This window comes from Diprion similis, chromosome 4, assembly GCF_021155765.1.
Source record: "Diprion similis isolate iyDipSimi1 chromosome 4, iyDipSimi1.1, whole genome shotgun sequence".
Lineage (NCBI taxonomy): Eukaryota > Metazoa > Arthropoda > Insecta > Hymenoptera > Diprionidae > Diprion > Diprion similis.
This window is the reverse complement of record NC_060108.1, coordinates 11654908-11673002: the sequence shown is the minus strand read 5'-3', so window position 1 is coordinate 11673002 and position 18095 is coordinate 11654908. Positions and strand designations below refer to the sequence as shown.

Sequence of the window (18095 nt, the reverse complement as noted above, 5' to 3'; positions counted from 1 at the left end):
ACGATCGAAGGAAGCATGGGTAACGGGCAATTGCGTTAATGTGCATTGCGCGTGATAGAGAGTTGTTGTCGTACCCTCAGCTCGTTGCTATACTACAACTGCATCGTTCGCGAATTCACCTTAACATCCCGATTAATTAGTTAGCGCGAACTTGGTACCAAGCTGCAATTCAGAAGCTGAGGCATGGTGCACATCGGGAACTTGGTCGCCATTATGGAGGAACGTGACTCCGAGAAGCAGGACACTTTGGAAACGGATTCACTTGAGATTGAGGTGATTCATTAGCGTGATGACAAAAAAAAAATCAGGAAACATAAGAAGAAAAACTTTCCAAAATCTCGATCTGTATTTCTCCGTTTTGACCGAAGAATTTTGAGGTTAAAAATATGTCTGCTTTGTTTTTTAGGCCACTCAGCATACCTCGTGCCCTCGTATACTCGACCTCAGCAAAGGCGGTCTGTCCAGGATACCGGATAGCACCATCGCCTTTCCAGCGATCGAGGAACTCCTCCTTGGACAAAATCAGCTTGGGAATCCGGACAGCAATTTAACAATCTTGCAGAGGTAATTAATTTCCGGTTTATATACAAGCCGTATGCATAGGGAAATCATTTTCTTATGACACGACATGCGTAGCAATCGTCGGATGAAGTTTCATTCGATCTCGACTTTCTTTTTATACATTTTTACGACACTTGAATTTATAAACACAACTTATAAATTTCTTGAATTCGGCATTGACGTATTATTAACAAACTGAAATCAATGTAATTAATTTGGAATTTATAAATATGTTAGAAAATGTAAATAAAAATACAGAGTCTTATTTTTAGGTAATTATTTTTTATTTATTTTACAAGAATAAGACAAATTTTTGAAACTTTGAGATTTCCGACGATATTGTAGAACAATTTTTTATCCGGGCAATTCTTGTGACGTTGTAAATGTAAAATGGAATTGAAGAATGTACGTCAGTATATAACATAGGAAAGCTCTTGTAGACTCGATTCACGAAGGATAAAATACTTTTCCGTAAATACTTGCCTATATAACCAACTTCAGCCAACTTCAGAATATCCCATTACCGATAACATAAATTCAAGATTCTATGGAAAATCGTAATTCTATGAACAAGTCAGACTGGTAATCTAAAGGACAATATCGAGAACGTCTAGTAAGAAGAAAAATAGAGAAAATGGAAAAATCGATGAGAATAAATTGCGTCGCAGCAATGGAAGCCCCGTTAGGTAAAGTGGTTATATCAAGTATTGGTCCGACGACGCCTGCATTCTGCTTACCCTGCAGTTCAGTCGTGAAAACTGGAACACCATCAGCATCTCCGTAACGGTGGTGAAATATACGCATATTTAATATCATATTTATTATAATGATATAGATTTTCTGAGAGAGATAAGAGACCACAGCGTCACGCGAAATGCTCTTGGAGTGTAAAGAACGCCTAAAAGCTAATTGCTTTCCTAATTATTATCCCAATTAACGATCCGTGTCACTGCCGGTAGACGCTGGCTTTGGTAAATAATTTGAAAAACTTATCGACATCTCTGGATAAAATATAATCTGAAAAATTTAACATGTTTCTTGCTGACTTATTCTTTTGTTATTATTATGTTCTTTTATCATATATTTCGCATAAATTTAAGCACATGAGTGATGTTTGCGGATGGAATATATAAACGTCTTGACTTATATCTCTCGCTTTTCTGAATTTTTCGATAAAGGTTTCCCCGGCTATCCGTGGTACACCTGCAAAGGAACAACCTGAAGTGCTTCCCGAGGGAACTCCTGGAATTGAACGGACTGACAACCCTCGATCTATCCGACAACCTCATCGCAGAGATTCCTCCCGACATCAACCGCCTCGTAAAGTAAGTTGAGAAAGAAATTTTTTTATCGATCCCATATTTCAGGTGGCTTGTATTATATATACATATAGGGTCGGGTATTATTTTTGTGTACTTAAGGTGTAAGAGATATGGGCGACAATTTTTATTTGACGGATATGGAGACACGCGGTGTTTCAGGCTGCGATGAATATCTCTGAATCTTTTTATGAACGTCGTTTTATCTTTAGCACATCGTCATACATTATAATTTTTAATTGTGAACTTTGTAAGCCGCATAGTTCGGAGTATGTACAATAAGTACGTGAATAAATTAGCGCGTTAGAAGTTCGTTGGCGAAACAAGTGGATACGCAACGTAAGTTGAACATGCGTGTATCTGTATCTTAATTTAGTCGAAACCGTGATGAATATAATTGAATGTACCTGAGACGATGGTGTACAGAAAGCATTAATAAAATAAGTAATTTGAAACGGAAAAGAAAGAGATCGTGATTTTTTTTTTTTACCGCTAGTTAAAAAGTTGTCTTATTTTCGAGCTATTTTATATTCGAACATCCGTCAAGTCGTAAGAAAATATCATCGATACGAAAATTCTTTGCATGAAATGGAAGGAAATATTATTTGCCGATTTTTTTGGCGACTTGATACCTACTTTTTTTTTTTTTTTTTTGTAAAAACAGTCTAAAACCACGATTTTCATCAAGTCTCAAAAGTTTGATATTTTCACGAGGAATTTGTGGAGGAAATTTCATAAACATCGAAGATGACGAACACGATGAAAATCGTAATTTTATACTGTTTTTGCAACAACAAAAGAAACAAGTAGCCAAAAAAAATCGGCAAAAAACATTTCCTTTCATTTCACTCGAACAGTTTTTGTATCAATGATAATTTCTTGCAACTGACGGATGTTCGAATATAAATTAGTGCGAAAATAAGACAAATTTTTATCTAAATCTGAGACAATTTCGGGGTTACTTTTTCGATCCCAAAAATACTGTTTTAAAGTTCAAGCGAAGGTTGGCGGCAGGTCCCATTGGCATGGAATGCCCCATACACATGTAGGGTGTTTTTTTTTATTACTAGAAATTTCTTGGTTTTGAAAAAGTTTTGGAATCCGTTGAAATTTGGTAAAAGATACTTTAAGATTCTTAAATCCTGTTCGAAAAAGATAAAAAATCTTCGAAGCCATTTTCTTAACCCTCTAAAATTTGAATCCTAAAATCTGTACCAAAAAAAAAAAAAAAAAAAAAAAAAACGAATATTTCTGGGAGTTCTGTTTCGTTATTTCGGCTATTCCTGAAGCTTGTATTTTTTACGGATAAAGCTGCGCGGCCGATGTTCCTAGCTAATTGGTGAAAACTGTTTCCGCATTTCCTGCTGGCTGATGAAATTCTGAAATTCAAATTCAACAGTACGAGTTTCGGTTCAAAGCATTCGATGTATTCAGCATCGGGCCGATAACGAACGCGACCCCAGTTATGTTACCGAGGTATGTATATATATATATACATGCATGGCCGTCCAACGATACATATGAACACATATGTATTCCCTGCAGTACATGGCACATCGTGTCGGACGATGTTAACTCTGCATGTGCCTGCGTATAAGCGTCTACCGATATCGCGAAATGAATTTCTACCGAAAATTCGCACAGAAATATACACGAGGTATGGTAACAAGACCGTTTTCACCGATCAAAAACAATTCAGCGCAATCCGCTGCGCGGCTAAAACTGCACGTCTCTTCCGGCCAGGAATTACTTTCGTTAAATGTACGGTAGTTGGCGGAGAAATATAGAAAGGAAAGTAGGTAGGTACATACATTTGTTACCACACTCCTCGAGTCGCAAGTTCGGAAAAGTGAATTGCTTTTGCATTTTTGTTACTCCGCTGTAAAATCGTCGCATTGAATCACTGTTAAAAACGTATCACTAAGTAACGAGAACTCGTGCATTTGGAAATCGAATTAATCATTCAAATTCTTCAACATTGATTTCGAGTGGTTTATACTGATTTTTACTTTATCGTGTAATTTTCATTGATTTTCCATGATTTTCCAGCGTTCTAGGCGATTTTCGGATTGCATAGAATCATTGGAAATCAAAAAAAAAGAGAACGATGGGAGATGAAACTAGATAGCAATTAAAGTACATGAATTAGGTTGAAATGAATAGAATTTTAATGACTTAAGAGCAGTGTGGCGCTTATTACCACAAAACGTATACCATTATTTCCACGATTTCCGACGCTGATTCGTTGTTTGACATCTTCAACGCTGTCATGTGATTCCAAATGAATTTCAATAATTTCCAATGATTTCATATAACTGGTAACACCACTGTAAAATCAAAATAAAGTACTTTCTTTACAACTGTTTTTTTTTTATGGGGGGGGGGGGGGGGAAGAAAAGGTACTAAGATAATAATATTTACGGAAATTATTAGGTATATATTTATTTATAAATTACAAAAAATTATTGTCACTTAATCTACATAATAATAGCTGCAGACATACGTAGGGGATTTTAAAAATAATAATTTTTGTGTAATTGGTGAGTATTCGAATGAAAATGTGAAATTTTTTTAAATCGCACTAATTCTTGATAAATAATGTTTAAATTAACTTATCTAAAATCCCCTACGTATTTCCGTAACTATTATTACATAGATAGGGTGACTTTTTTTTCAGATTCAAATTTACACCGATTATTATTGTGTAATACTTAAACGCAGAAAAAATTGTCAAATTTCTAGGTTTCTACAGTGGTGTTACCCCGTAATTGGATTTATTCGTCGTTATTTGAAGAATATTTCAGTTTTTTTTATAGATCTTTTCGTTCACAATTCGATACCCAATCTGTGAATTCATAATTTTTTTGAGTAAATGTACCCTCGCTAAATATCGCATATGAGTTGATAAATATTTAATGTATTTTCTTTCACTTATTACAATTCAGGATTATTATAATTTTACATTTTACAAATAATTTGACGATCGTTACCCTTAAATGATACTATTCTTTCAAACAAAGCCTTACTGAATTTGAAGAAAGGTTTTAAAGAAAGCTTCAGTCAATTTAATAATACAAAATGATTTCCATTCATTTTTAGTACAATTACTGATTTGTTTACCAGCAATTTGTTCCAATAAATTTCCTGCCAATATTCTTCAAATTGCAATAAAACTTGTCCAAACACAAAATAAAAAAATAACAACGAAGACTATCCATCTGTATAATTGGTGTCAACGACCTTTAAGTAATTCCATAATTCATCATTCATTCCGATATGAATTATTCTACGTTTCATAACCGCTTTCCTACGGAATATTCTATCGATACATAACCTTTTAAATGTTACTGCGACCGCGCAGGATATGGAAAACTTTGACCAATAGAGCGTAATTAGCAAAAAAGAAAAAAAAAAAAAAAAAAACCGCTCCTACACACGATCGAAGTCCGTGAATTGTAGAACCCATCGAAAATACATGCGGAACTGAAACTTTAATCCCATACGTACCATAGTGCAACGCATACGTATAATACTTGTACCAGGAGACCAAAATGGCGTGAGTGAAACGGCAAGGTAAACTTGAAGGAACTACGGTTTCACGAACTCCCATCACCTGTGCTAAGAAACTCTCTATCCAGCTCGCACCACGTTGAGCAACTCAGATAGGGCACGAGCTTTCATATTTCATAGCTTTGGTGAGAAAATTTCGCCTTATAATTCTACAAAGTATTTTCCCCAGATCCCAAAAACAGGTCAGGGATCAATTTGCAAACGTAGATTTTTATCTACGATATTATTGATCAATGATTAGAACTATATATACTTTTATTATGTTACACGGTTAATCAGTTTTGCTTGAATTTAATTCTCTCGCCTTTTCGGTGTATCAATTTTCATTGAAAATGAAATATTTTCTTTTTGTTCCTTGAAATAGGATTGAAATTTCGAACGATTCTTCGTTATTCGTATGCATAAGGTTCTTTTTGCAGAAACGTCATTCAAGGTTAGATCGATGTTATTGACTTGAACCTTCGCAAATAAGCAAGGTGAAAAAACCGTTGCCTTTTTTTTTTTGCACACGATTCTTTATATAACAAGAGTTTGTTACACATTTTCTCACGGAGCATGAAATTGAGGTTAGGGTCGCGTAAAGTCAGATTTTTGTTTGAGACAGCGCATGCGCGCAGTGCAGAAAAGGCCAATTTTATCTCCTAGAAGTTAAAAGTAGTATTTTCTGTACTCCGCGCATGCGCATTCGCAGAGTCACTCAACCGTCATAGAAACGTGTACTTTGCGTACGAAAAACGCGTAAACCACGCTCGTGTTTTATAAACACTTTTTTCTACAGGTTAGAAATTAGTGTTGTAAAGACGCTGAGGTTTAATAATAAATGGTGCAGTTCTGCTCCCTGGGTTTCTCATGATCGTATAGCTGGGCAGGCTGTTATTGTGTTCTTCGAGGCTTCTCCACGCCTCTCCGGCGATGCGTCGAGAACGTTCCGGTTGATAGTCCTGCCCCGGGAGTAAGGCCCGTGCCTTCTTCGAGCAACGAACAAGCCTTTTACTTGCTCTTTGGATCCTGGTCTGGCGTTCATCGACCAGTCGTTGCCAGTCAGGTCTAGGCTTCCTCGTGATCCATTGCGTGGCTTATTGCAATCCTTGATCATCGGTCAGTTGATGAGTAATCGTATTGAGAAGTGTTGGTGAATTTTGTGTGCAAGATCGCGAGTCAAATGTGCGGTAGAATGTGCACCGGATATAGTCTTTAATCGAGGAATCCAGCCGTGAACGTAAACTGTCGAGAGGTGAAATTTTTTTTACTTTTTTCTTTCTTTTCAGCAAAACTTTTGCTGGGATCGTATATTTCGCGTTTGGCTTACCGGAATTGCAACTTTGCGGTTTGAAGAACTTAAACCAACGGTAGATCTGGGATCCCTAACTTAAGGGATTCGTTCCCAACTTTTGGAACGCGGTAACCCGAGACTATAAATCTAATCGAAAATTTTCGGCTTTTGGTATTACTTTGTACCTCAAGCAAAGTCGGTGATTATGAAATTGGAAATTTTTAACTAAAAGATCCGAAGGTAGAAATTTGGGACTAGCGAAATTAGTACTGTGAGGTTAATGTTTTTTAAATTGTGAACAGAATTCTTGTGTTTCGAAGACTAGAAGCTTTTGGAATCTTTCTAATTAAAATACTATGTGGTACGAAAATTCTAGATTTTTCGAATTGTCACAGCCAAAGAATTAACATTATTGAATTCTAATCAAAGTTTGAGCAGCTTGAACTAAAGTAAAGGGCTTATGACTTAGCAGATGGAAACCAAAATTTGGATTTCGGAAAACTATATCTCCAAAACATTGGTTTAAAATTATAGTATTATCATATTACAGGGAAATTGATTCAGATTTTTTCGTTGCATTCTATTGATAACAACAGCTAATCGTTTTATGTAAAACCGAAAAGTTGCGAGTTGCATGAACACGAATGTTGAAACTGTTTTTTCACAAACTGACCAGTGACTAAAAACGGTACGTCACACCTGGTATCAAATAAGCTAATAAATACTAAATATTTTCTATATTATGTAATCATATCAAAAAATTGCGCTTCAATTTCTTCAGATTTTTATTCTCAGCCCTTAGTTGTAGGTGTTTTAATTTAGTATATTATTTTTGAATAATTTTTCAAGCTATATGACGTCATATTTTATACTTTCTTTAATCTACCTTAAATTTCGAACCTTCCTTATTTTCGATAGTATAGGAAGAAAATATGCGGCGAATTCCATTCTAATACTCGGGCTCGAAATAAAAATCTGAAAAAAATGAGAGCATTGTTTTTTTTTTTATATTTAAAGCCGATCTACGACGATCTAACATTAACATTTCAAAAAACCATTTAACGACCACCCTAAATTGTGCACGTACCAGCCACCCATAATGATTGAATAGGATAGTGAAGTGCTAATTTTTAACATGAGCATTACTCGAGTTTTGACTCGGGTGAGCTGCGGTGTGGTTAAAGTGAACCGCAACGCACGTAGGTATGTAGGTTACACGTATTGACTAGTTAGCATACTAATGGTACCAAATTGTCTTAATTGGGCTTACCGCAGCCGCATCTAGCAAATTCGAACGTACAGAGAACACCCCTATTGTCTCCCAAAGAGGCAGTGCTTCCGCGTCTTGTAATCACATTTCCCTATTGTGTTCGTCCAATTTAGTACTATCGATGCTTTCTATGCAACATTAGTTTCAAATCTTATACTCTTTTGGTACTGATTTATATATTTATATATATATATATATACCATGCTTGCGCATGGGTGCACGATTCTGGTAAATCCGTGATGTAATAATTGCTAAATATCGCATGAGGTCTGCTTTCCAAAAGGAAACTAGCGCTTAGCTACACCTAGACATTACGGGAAAGGGAATGATTATACAGATTTAAGGATTTTTGAACCGAGTGAACATTCCCATTTCAAAAATATGGTTCACAGATCGAGGTTGCTATGATATGTGCTTCGCATTTAGTGGTCCACATGGTCACGTAAGTCACGTTGTTGAATTTCATTCGTAGCCTCGAAGAGCTGACGCTGGATCGAAATGGACTGAAGGAACTGCCATCAGAGCTGAGCGAGCTGAGGTACCTGAGAATTATCTCTGTCGTTGGGAACTCGCTCAACGCTTTGCCATCTTTTCTCAGAATGCGTGCTCTCGCTGTTGCTGTAAGTATTATATACACACTTTTTGTAACGAAGCTGTATTTCAAGCGTAAACGATTTTTATGAATCCGATTAAACGCGTTCCGTTCGCTGACCCTTTTCAGGACGTTCAGCATCGCGGTGATCATCAAGGTAGCAAATATTTCAAAGACGAGAAAAACAACCGGAACAATCTGCACAAAGTCAATCTTAGAAACAATCAGCTCAAGGGAAGCATCATCCTTGGAAATTACGGAGTAAGAATCATTCCGAAATATTTTTGCAGATTTTTTAAACATGAAAATCCCGGGTCTGATTTCAATCGATCATTTTTAGAATCTAACTCACTTGGACGTGAGTGAAAACAACATCGAGACCTTGGATATCAGCGCACTCCAGGGACTGAGAAGCGTCCGATGCGCCAGGAATATACTGAGGGAATTGACCCTCTGTGGAAGGAACCTTATCTCTCTAATCGCCGGAAACAATAGTGAGCAATTATCTCTTCTGACCTTCACACAATTCATAATATATTGGTACCAAAGAGACGCTTATCACACATTACGTGACTTTCAGGACTTACAAAACTGACCGTGGAACCAGTGCCAACGAATCTCGAGCATCTGGATATTTCCTAGTAAGTATGGTCCGTTTAATCAAGGCGAGAAGATCTTGCTTGACTTTAAAGCGCCAACTTTGTTGCAATGCGTGTTTCAGTAACTCGTTGGACAGTCTACCGGACTGGACACCGGAGGTTCCGTTGTTGCGAGCGTTATTCGCGTCCAACAATGCTTTGACTGCTCTTCCGGATCGACTGTTGTCCCAGCCCTCTCGTCTGGAAGTTCTTCATCTACCCCACAACAGACTCCAAGCCTTGCCACCCCCCAGGAGGCCTCTGAACTTGGCGCATCTCACGCTACAGGGAAACACCCTGACAGCCCTTCCCGAGAATTTCTTCCACAATACGACAAGGTGAGGTGTATTGCGTGGGGAAAGCGGATAAACCGAATAAAAATAATGTAGATAAAAATCCCGAGTCAATTCACAATGGAGTATGTATGTATATATAATAAATGTGATGTAACCCACATCACAGCGGTAAATCTTGCCGTGACGTAACGCCGTTCGGTCACTGTGATGACCACATGAATACACGACGTTCACGTTAGAACGCTCTCTTATCACCCTCGTAAAACACTCGATTCACAGTTCCTTGCACAAGATCATACTGTTACATCTTTAAAGAAGAGTGCACAGACACTATGTTACACGTCTTTGTGGTGGATACCTTACATTAAACTCCATGTCACGGTACGTTCACTACAGGGTCGAGATGAGAGTGAATAGAGTGAATATTTTCTAATCCGCTAGCGTAGCACATGAATCACTTCATCCGGGTATGATTTGAGCCCATTTATCTTACGAGCTTATTATCAGGTTGAAGGTTCTGAACCTGTCCAACAATCGCTTGACCGAATTGCCGAGTGTGGAAGACTCGGCCAAGACTGGACAAAGCGCCCATTGTCTCGAGAAGCTCTACGTCACTGGTAATTGTCTGACAGACACAGCCTTGGACTCTCTAGCCAGGCTTCCGGCTCTAAGGGTGCTTCACGCTGCGTACAATAGTTTGGACACCATGCCGGAAAGGTAGGCAAACTTCTTTCACACTTATTCTTATACCAAACGAAGCTTTAACTATTTCTTTGAAACCGTAGTTCTGGTTATTACGTTTTCACGATTTTCTTTCTCTCGATCCTGACGAAGAATGAAATACCCTCATTTTTTTATTGATCTTACAGCTGCATCGCAGCTTGGACCGATCTCGAAGAACTTGTACTATCAGGAAACCGTCTACAATATCTACCGGACAATGTCGCACTTTTACGACATCTAAGGGTCCTTAGGGTGCATTCAAACCGGCTCTTAACCTGCCCGATCTTCAACAAAACCAATTCTCTCAGGGTAAGGATACGAACCACTTGCTAAATTACTACTTTTTATCCACACAAAAACAATTCGTTCCATTCAATGGCAGGTGTTGGATCTGGCTCACAATCAGCTCGACCGTATCAATTTGGAAAGCCTCGTTCCACCTCAGCTTCAGTTTTTGGACATATCCTGCAACTCCAGGCTGCACGTCGATCCGAGACAATTTCAAGTATATCGTTCGCAAAGACCGTTGTCCCTGGTGGATGTTTCTGGTCAGAATCGATCCAGCCTACCCTCTCACCCTCATCACCAGGAGATGGTCTCCGCTGAACGAAATTTAGAACAACCTTGGCGACTCGGATTTTCTGAGACAGCTGGAGGGCGCGAAAAGTGAGTTAAATTTATCCATTATTTAAGTACTTTTTGAGGATCGGTATTTTAGTAGAAATGTAACTGCAGCACCCGATGATTTTAACCAACACTCGATGGATTTCAACAATCGCCCGATGAAATTTGAACGATTTTTTTATCGGTTTCCCAAGAGGAATCAATTAATTTCAAAATAAAATTTTTGCTAATGTTTTGTGAAAGTTACCGGAATTTTATTGAATGATGCCCCACGTCGAAACCCTTTGAAGGGTTTTCAAAGCCTAAAACCGCAGAGTACTTTGCGAAATTTTGCAAAACTCTATTAAAGCTGATTAAGTTTTATAAACTTACAATAAGATTTGATTATCTTATAAGTAAATTTCTGAACATCTTGCTTCTCGATTCTTTGACGTCTCATATACCATGCAATTTGATAAAATCCATGAAATTCATACAACAGTTTGTGGCATTCAAAAAATTCTGATTAACATTGTAAATTATGCTTATAATTTGGTGAAAATCTATAAAATTCTATTAAATCTTAAAACATTTTAGAAATAGTCAAAACATTTTGACATACGTGAAAAAATTTGAATTTTGAAGCTCAAATTCCCAACAAATTTTTGCAAATGATCATTTCTCCATCAAACGTCATTTACAAACGCACTTTAAATGACGAAACAGGTACTTTACGAAGTACTTCATTCCAGATAACTTCAAATTTCATTAATACATCCAAAGAAAAATCAGAATCAAAAACTGCACTAAATCATCGTAAATAAAATCAGTCCCAACCACCATCTCTCCGCAGGTTATTCGTGTCCCAAATCAGAATGCCAGCATTCTGCAACGTGGAGGGTCTCTTCGGAGTATTCGACGGAGGATCGAACCAGGAGGCACCTGTATGCTTGCAGGAGATGATCCCGAGGCTACTTCTGGAGGAACGAACTATCAAAGAAACGTCAAAGGACTACCTGAAGTACACGTTGCTTTCGGCCCACCGCGAGCTTAAAGAAAAGGGACAAAAGTACGGTGTAGACGCGACGCTGGTTCACCTCACGAGGATTCCATCGACCCCCGGCTACCCGCGGACCTCGAGGAGATACGCGCTGAAGATCGGGACTTCCGGTGAAGCAAAGGCGGTCCTGTGCAGAGCTGCAGGACCGCTGGTTCTGGCACCTGCGAAAAAAAGCCAGGCTGGGAACCAGCTCGGAAACGCAGCGATGTTTCCTCTGGTTGTACCCGACCCCGTAACGGAGGAGGTCCTCCTCGAGGACGACGACGAGTTCGTTATCGTGGCGAACCGCAGACTCTGGGAGGTGCTCAGTGTCCAGGAGGCCGTCCGCGAAGCCAGGGCTGAAGCCAGTCCTGTCCTGGCAGCAAAACGGCTTCAGGACTTGGCTCAGGCCTACGGCGCCGAGGATAATGTCAGCGTCATTGTCCTTCGACTCACCGGTCCTGGAACCGGCGATATTGACCAGCTCATGAGGGAACTTAAACACGCCGTTGGGAAAACCAGGACCCAGAACGAGGGTGGCGGATGCCTTTGCGCCTGCTGCCAACCTCCGGCACTTCACAAGTCACCCGCGCCGTGCTGCTGCCACGTGAATAATGGATATTATCTCAATGGGGTGCTGAAGAATATTGTGAACAGGTGAAGCTTACAATTATTCTCCTCTTACTGAGTACCCATTTGAGTGATGGACCAACTTTTGTGGGTATATGGAGTAGATACGTGGGTTTCCAGATTGCAGTCCAGATTATTTATACTCGGTCGTGACATTGATAACTTTGAATTTGGTTATTTGGTCAGTATTTCGTAGGGTATTTTAGACGGTTGACTGATACGAGCTTTTCCACTTTCCGCGTAAAAACTGCTAGCTGAATATTTTTTGTTGGGGGTTTTGTTGGGTTCCCGATTTAATTTCATAACTTATTTACTGAATTTTTCACCGACTGAGGGTGAAAATAGGTGTGAGTCGGGGTAAGTTTTCCGTTTTATTATGATTTTTGTTTTTTATAATATTGTAAAAACCCCCGAGTAACAATTTTTAACAGACTTATTCCACTTCTTGACTTTTTCGTACAAGGGTGCTGAGGCTTAGTCGTAATTATCGGTATTTGAAGTCGCCATTTTGAATTCCTCATATCGAATATTTCAATTCTGCAAATCCATCGAGAAACATCAGAGCTATTCAAAAACGTACAATTATTATACGATCCATTACCACTTTGGGTACCTTTTTTCTGTACATATATATGATCATTACCAGGCAACCGGTTGAAAAAACACGATTTGCAAGTTTTCAGAGTATTTTTTTTTAATAATTGAGCTTCTAGTAAATTCATGGTTCACGAAATTATCATCATACGTAATTGATTGCAACGCAATTCTTCGCGAAGACACGAAAATATTGAGCCAGGAACAAAGACGGGTGTAAGCGTGAAGCAAAAAAATTTGTTTTGGAAATCGGTCTTCGCTATGTGAAGCATAGTACCTAGATCAAGGTTTATTTTTTCAATCCCATTATGACAGTCATTTATATTTCTCATTACAACTTATATTCAAAAAATGTTATAGTCATTACATTTGTGTAAGAGGTCCCTTCTTCGAGGAGAATGTTAATCACATCAATGATTGACCGGATATGAAGAGTTTTTTCAGCTCCCTCAACTCGGAAAAACATAGTGATTCTCGGGAAAAATTTTGGTCAAATGGTCAAAGTTCAGGCAGATTATTATGCCAAATTGTCAAGATTTCGGATTGTCGAAATTGCAAACGTTACTAGCCTTTACATATGCAGAAAATTTTTTACTTCGGACGTGAAAGTTGATTGTTGACGATGAATTTTAATCATTTGGAAATTTGACTGTTCGGTGCTTTAACCATTACGACTTTTTACAGTGTGAGGTTTTAATCCTTTGGAACTTTGACCCGAATCCTTACGTTATTGGGGTGAATGAACTGAAGAACCAGTTCGTATTCGGTTGATCGTTAATTTGAATGCTCTTCTTAAGTAAATAATTAATATAACGTTTATGGATATAAGCTTTGATGAAGAGCATTTTTAATTATGAAACTATGATCAATTCTCTTAATGTCTTGGAGTGAGAAATCACTAAACAACAGTGAATACTTAACTCCGATAGAATGAAATTTAGATTAATTTTATTCACTCCATGCGTTTGGAGTGATGAAAAAGTTCACTCTTAAAGAGTGAATATTCACTCCATGATGCGAGTTGCGCAGTTTTTACACCAAGGGAATTTAGAGAGATAAGACCTTGTTAATGAAGTTCCATAAAAAAAAAACTCTTTTGTGTGGAGTTTCAGGATTTTATGATACAACTTTCCAGCGTGCACGGACGACAACTATTTGAAAACATTTTTTGATCTACCCTAACGCACATGCATTCACTTTGAGAGTTATAAAAAAATACATTGAATATTAAATTAAGTAAGAAAAAAGTAGGAAAAAATTAGCAAGATCAAATCTCACACATTTTTCAATTACAAATATTAAAAATTAATATGTATATTTGTAAAGTATGTCTTGCACACAGGCTTCTTGTGAGCTTAATTCCGTGGGAGAAAGCAAATAACAATAGAGAAGAGCATAAAACGAGAATTAATCACATCAATGCAAATTAACACGTCAAATGCAATCTCAGATTAGAATTCCTATCTAACCTAACAAAATTGCATTATACCATGAAAATAGCAATATAAGGCTTTATCAATAACAAATGCATGCCGATCACTGTGCAGTACATGAATTGCCTAGACGCAGGCGCATTCACCGCCCTATGTTAGGCATCGATGCAAAAGTAAAAGCAATGCGGGTTGCCTATGCACAGGCGAATTGAACTTTAATTTTCTGAGGACGCCACATTCCTACACGTTCAATCCTACATAATATTGCTTTACATATAATTCGAACTACACATTATCGAACCATGCACCATTCAAATCACAAGTGATTGTCCTCTACGGTTTAGTCCTGCAACAGATCGGCCTGGCGAACTTTCATTTATTTTTCACACCTTTAGAACAAGTTCGGCCTTTTTAATACCGTCGCTACAGATTCTAAGTATTGTCGTATTCATTCATTTAATTGTAACATAATTCTCTGTAGCATTAAACGTGTAAGAATGAAGGTTTCTAAATTTCTCTGCGTTGCCTATTCACGAGAAAACCTAGTAAATAAAATTAAATGATTCCAACATATACTTTACAGAACATTATCAAAACATTTAATAACAACTTGAAATTATTCGGTAGAAACATGATACTCCAATCATCAGAAAGATAAAACAAAGTTTAATCAGAAATACAAGCAGTCAATTATCGCAGCCTACTATCAGCTCACTTGACCTCCTTCAATATTCGACGAGAATAGTGCTGAAATCGAACGAGGAAAACAAAACAAGACCAATCGTTTCGTGGAAAAACAATTACTTTTCTCGAAAAAATCCGGGATTAAAATGTCTGCAGAGAATTCGACACGCCATTGGCACCAGAGGCCAGAACTGTGCCTATATACAACGCGATCGTCGATGTGGAACCATCGCTCTCTTCTCAACCTAAACCTAAACCTTATTTCCGGTTACAGTAGAACGAGTAAGTCTCAGGAGCCGTCAGGGCGGGGCGGAAAACCCTCCAGAACCTCGGAAAACGACGGTGGCATCGCACACGGTGATGACCGCAGTTCACCAAGCGGTCAATCGGACCAGGCAAGCGACAGCACCTTCAAGTCAAGGCAGCCATCGGGTCGCGGTTGGGTTACCGGAAGTGGCGGACCCACGCGGGTCTCGCGAACGCGGCAGGACGCTGAGAACCGGAAGTCGGGTGGAACCGGCTCTCCGGAGGCGGAAGACGCGCTCTCGGAACGTTCGGGCGCTCTAAGTGAGGAGCAGTTTCGTTGCTGGGAGTACATGCTGGAGCAAAACACTCAGTTACTCTTCGACAAGGAGCTGGACACCCTGACCCGGTCACCATTGCGTCGAGGTCAGTCAAGGTCGACGCCACATTTGACTGGGAATCTGCCCTTCCTCTCTAAGCGGTTCGGCAGCGCAAGGACCTTCAATCCTGGACTGCCCAGGACACCGGTTAGATTCGGAAGTGGTAGGAGGTTCCTAACTGGCGGTCCAAACGCCGCCTATTTCGGCAGCCTCCAGAGGCTCATGCCTTACAATCTGGAGTACGACTTCGCAGTTATCCAGGAACGTAGCGGACTCGATTCCCTCGAACAAGATACCACTAGAATGCAACAGTACTGGGGCGTCGCGACGACCGAGTTGTGAAGGGGGATTAGAGTTGGTACTTTGACAACGAGATGTGGGATCACATCGCGGATGAACTCATGATGCTCGTCGAATTCCAGGAAGACGGATTATTAGGATTATGGAAATGCCGGTGATGAGGTGGTTCAGACACTGCACCAAAGTGTTTTATGGAAAAGAAAAAGTGGAGGAATTTTGCGAAGTGAAGTCATCATCGAATAGATTATTCTTTAATCTAAATCGAATCGAGTTTAGGAATGTAAAACCAACAGATGTGTGACTATAACGGTGACTGTTTCTGAAAAACCGCAGTCAAGTTACGGACATTCAATTTTCAATTCATTATTACCGGTGTTGGCTGATTGCCGGAATATTCTGTTGAGTTATATCCTGAAATTGAATCGTAAACGAGTAAGATTCGATAACGCATTTCCAATACACATTTTAAACTGCGCACCAAATTTGGATCGAGATTTTTATCATACAACTGTCGCAACTGTGTTTAAGTTTGGTTCAATGTAAGCAACTTCCGTTAAATTCAAGACACGAATTTCTGAATGACAAATATTATTTTTAAGTGTTTTTTAAAATCTCTCCTCCTTTAAAATCTCCTCAACTTGATTTCAAAAAATTTCAATTGCACTCGGTCTTTGCAACAATGATTTAAATGAAAGAAATCAATTGGATTTAGCCAGAATTTTGTGTCAATTCAAATATTTCTTTCACTCTCACAAGAATTGAAAGAGTTATTATGATCTAATATATTATGCGGAAACAAAGCAATCGGCAGAAGGACTTCCGTGGATATGTAAGTAGTCCAGTGAATAGGTGAATTAATCTAACAATCTGACAATCAATATGACATCAGTGTGTATTCAATACTGAGAAAAAAATATTCAAGCATTAAAAGATGGTTATTTATTAGTCAACTTACCTGTACAAAATAGTAAAATCAATTGAATAATTCGATCTGAGACAGCCATTTTACTTAAAAATTGTTTAAATATTATATCTTTCCGATTTTGGTATTTTTTATTGCATTCAACTAAATAATGATCCAATTAAAGATCAGAAAAGGAAGAAAATGAATAACAAATTACGTTATCGCATGTAGATTCCCCTTCTCTGAGCCACATATTCACTGGGCTAATCGGCATAAAATTTAGGTCAAGTTTAGATTAAGTAAAGTTAGATTGTGTATACCCATCCAATCCTACGTTTCAAGTTTCACGTGTAGAATGCACAGCAGAGCGTCGGAAACCTTTCGGCGTATTCGTGCAAAGTAAAGTGCCTTCAGACCTTTGAATAAAAAATGTACCTGAATATTGCAATTGCATTACTGCTATTGCTTTGAAGTATACTAGAAAGCTGTATGCATGTGCCTGCGACTAGGTTTCAGTCGTTTCTGTGTCACTTCACTTTACTCAAGTAGCATTATCATCGCTAAATTGACTGGGTTTAATTGTGGGTAAAATGTTGAAGAAAGTTGATTAAACAAGTCTGGTTGACAAGCCATTTCATGTTTATTGACACGCCATCCGACGGTGAAAAGTAACACTAACAATACACACTCCGTCATATTTAGTTACAAAAGTTGTTTTTCATCGTATTTTTCACGGCCTTTCGAATCGTCGTGATAAATGAACTACCCGACAGCTTGCACGGCGTTTTTCGTGCTTTAATTTTCATTTAATTTACTCAAAATACGAGTCAAGCTAAGAGGTTAGGTTTCGATGTATTCTATTTTTCTCATAATGTTAAAGAGATTTTATTTCTCTTGACTTCGATTCCAGGAACTGAGGAGGTCCACAGTTCACAAGACCTCAAGATAATAATGCATTATAAACATTTTATATCACAGTGATACGAATGTACGATAATTATAAGGTAACGTTAAGTTTTTTACGCAAGCCCACTTCATACCGT

The 18095-nt window shown here is 38.4% G+C and overlaps 1 protein-coding gene across 1 annotated transcript in view; it reads left to right on the top strand.

The window, feature by feature from the left end:
- LOC124405515 (PH domain leucine-rich repeat-containing protein phosphatase 2) overlaps positions 1-16363 on the top strand; it is an 88182-nt gene extending 71819 nt beyond the window's left edge. Inside the window, exons 6-17 of the mRNA XM_046880467.1 lie at positions 407-564; positions 1740-1886; positions 8466-8613; positions 8715-8846; positions 8926-9079; positions 9166-9226; positions 9307-9561; positions 10027-10236; positions 10389-10551; positions 10625-10908; positions 11699-12541; positions 15500-16363. Of these exons, the coding sequence (XP_046736423.1) occupies positions 407-564; positions 1740-1886; positions 8466-8613; positions 8715-8846; positions 8926-9079; positions 9166-9226; positions 9307-9561; positions 10027-10236; positions 10389-10551; positions 10625-10908; positions 11699-12541; positions 15500-16190 (3246 nt within the window). The 3' untranslated portion in view covers positions 16191-16363. The remainder of the gene's footprint in view (positions 1-406; positions 565-1739; positions 1887-8465; positions 8614-8714; positions 8847-8925; positions 9080-9165; positions 9227-9306; positions 9562-10026; positions 10237-10388; positions 10552-10624; positions 10909-11698; positions 12542-15499) is intronic.
- The last annotated feature ends 1732 nt before the right edge of the window (positions 16364-18095 follow it).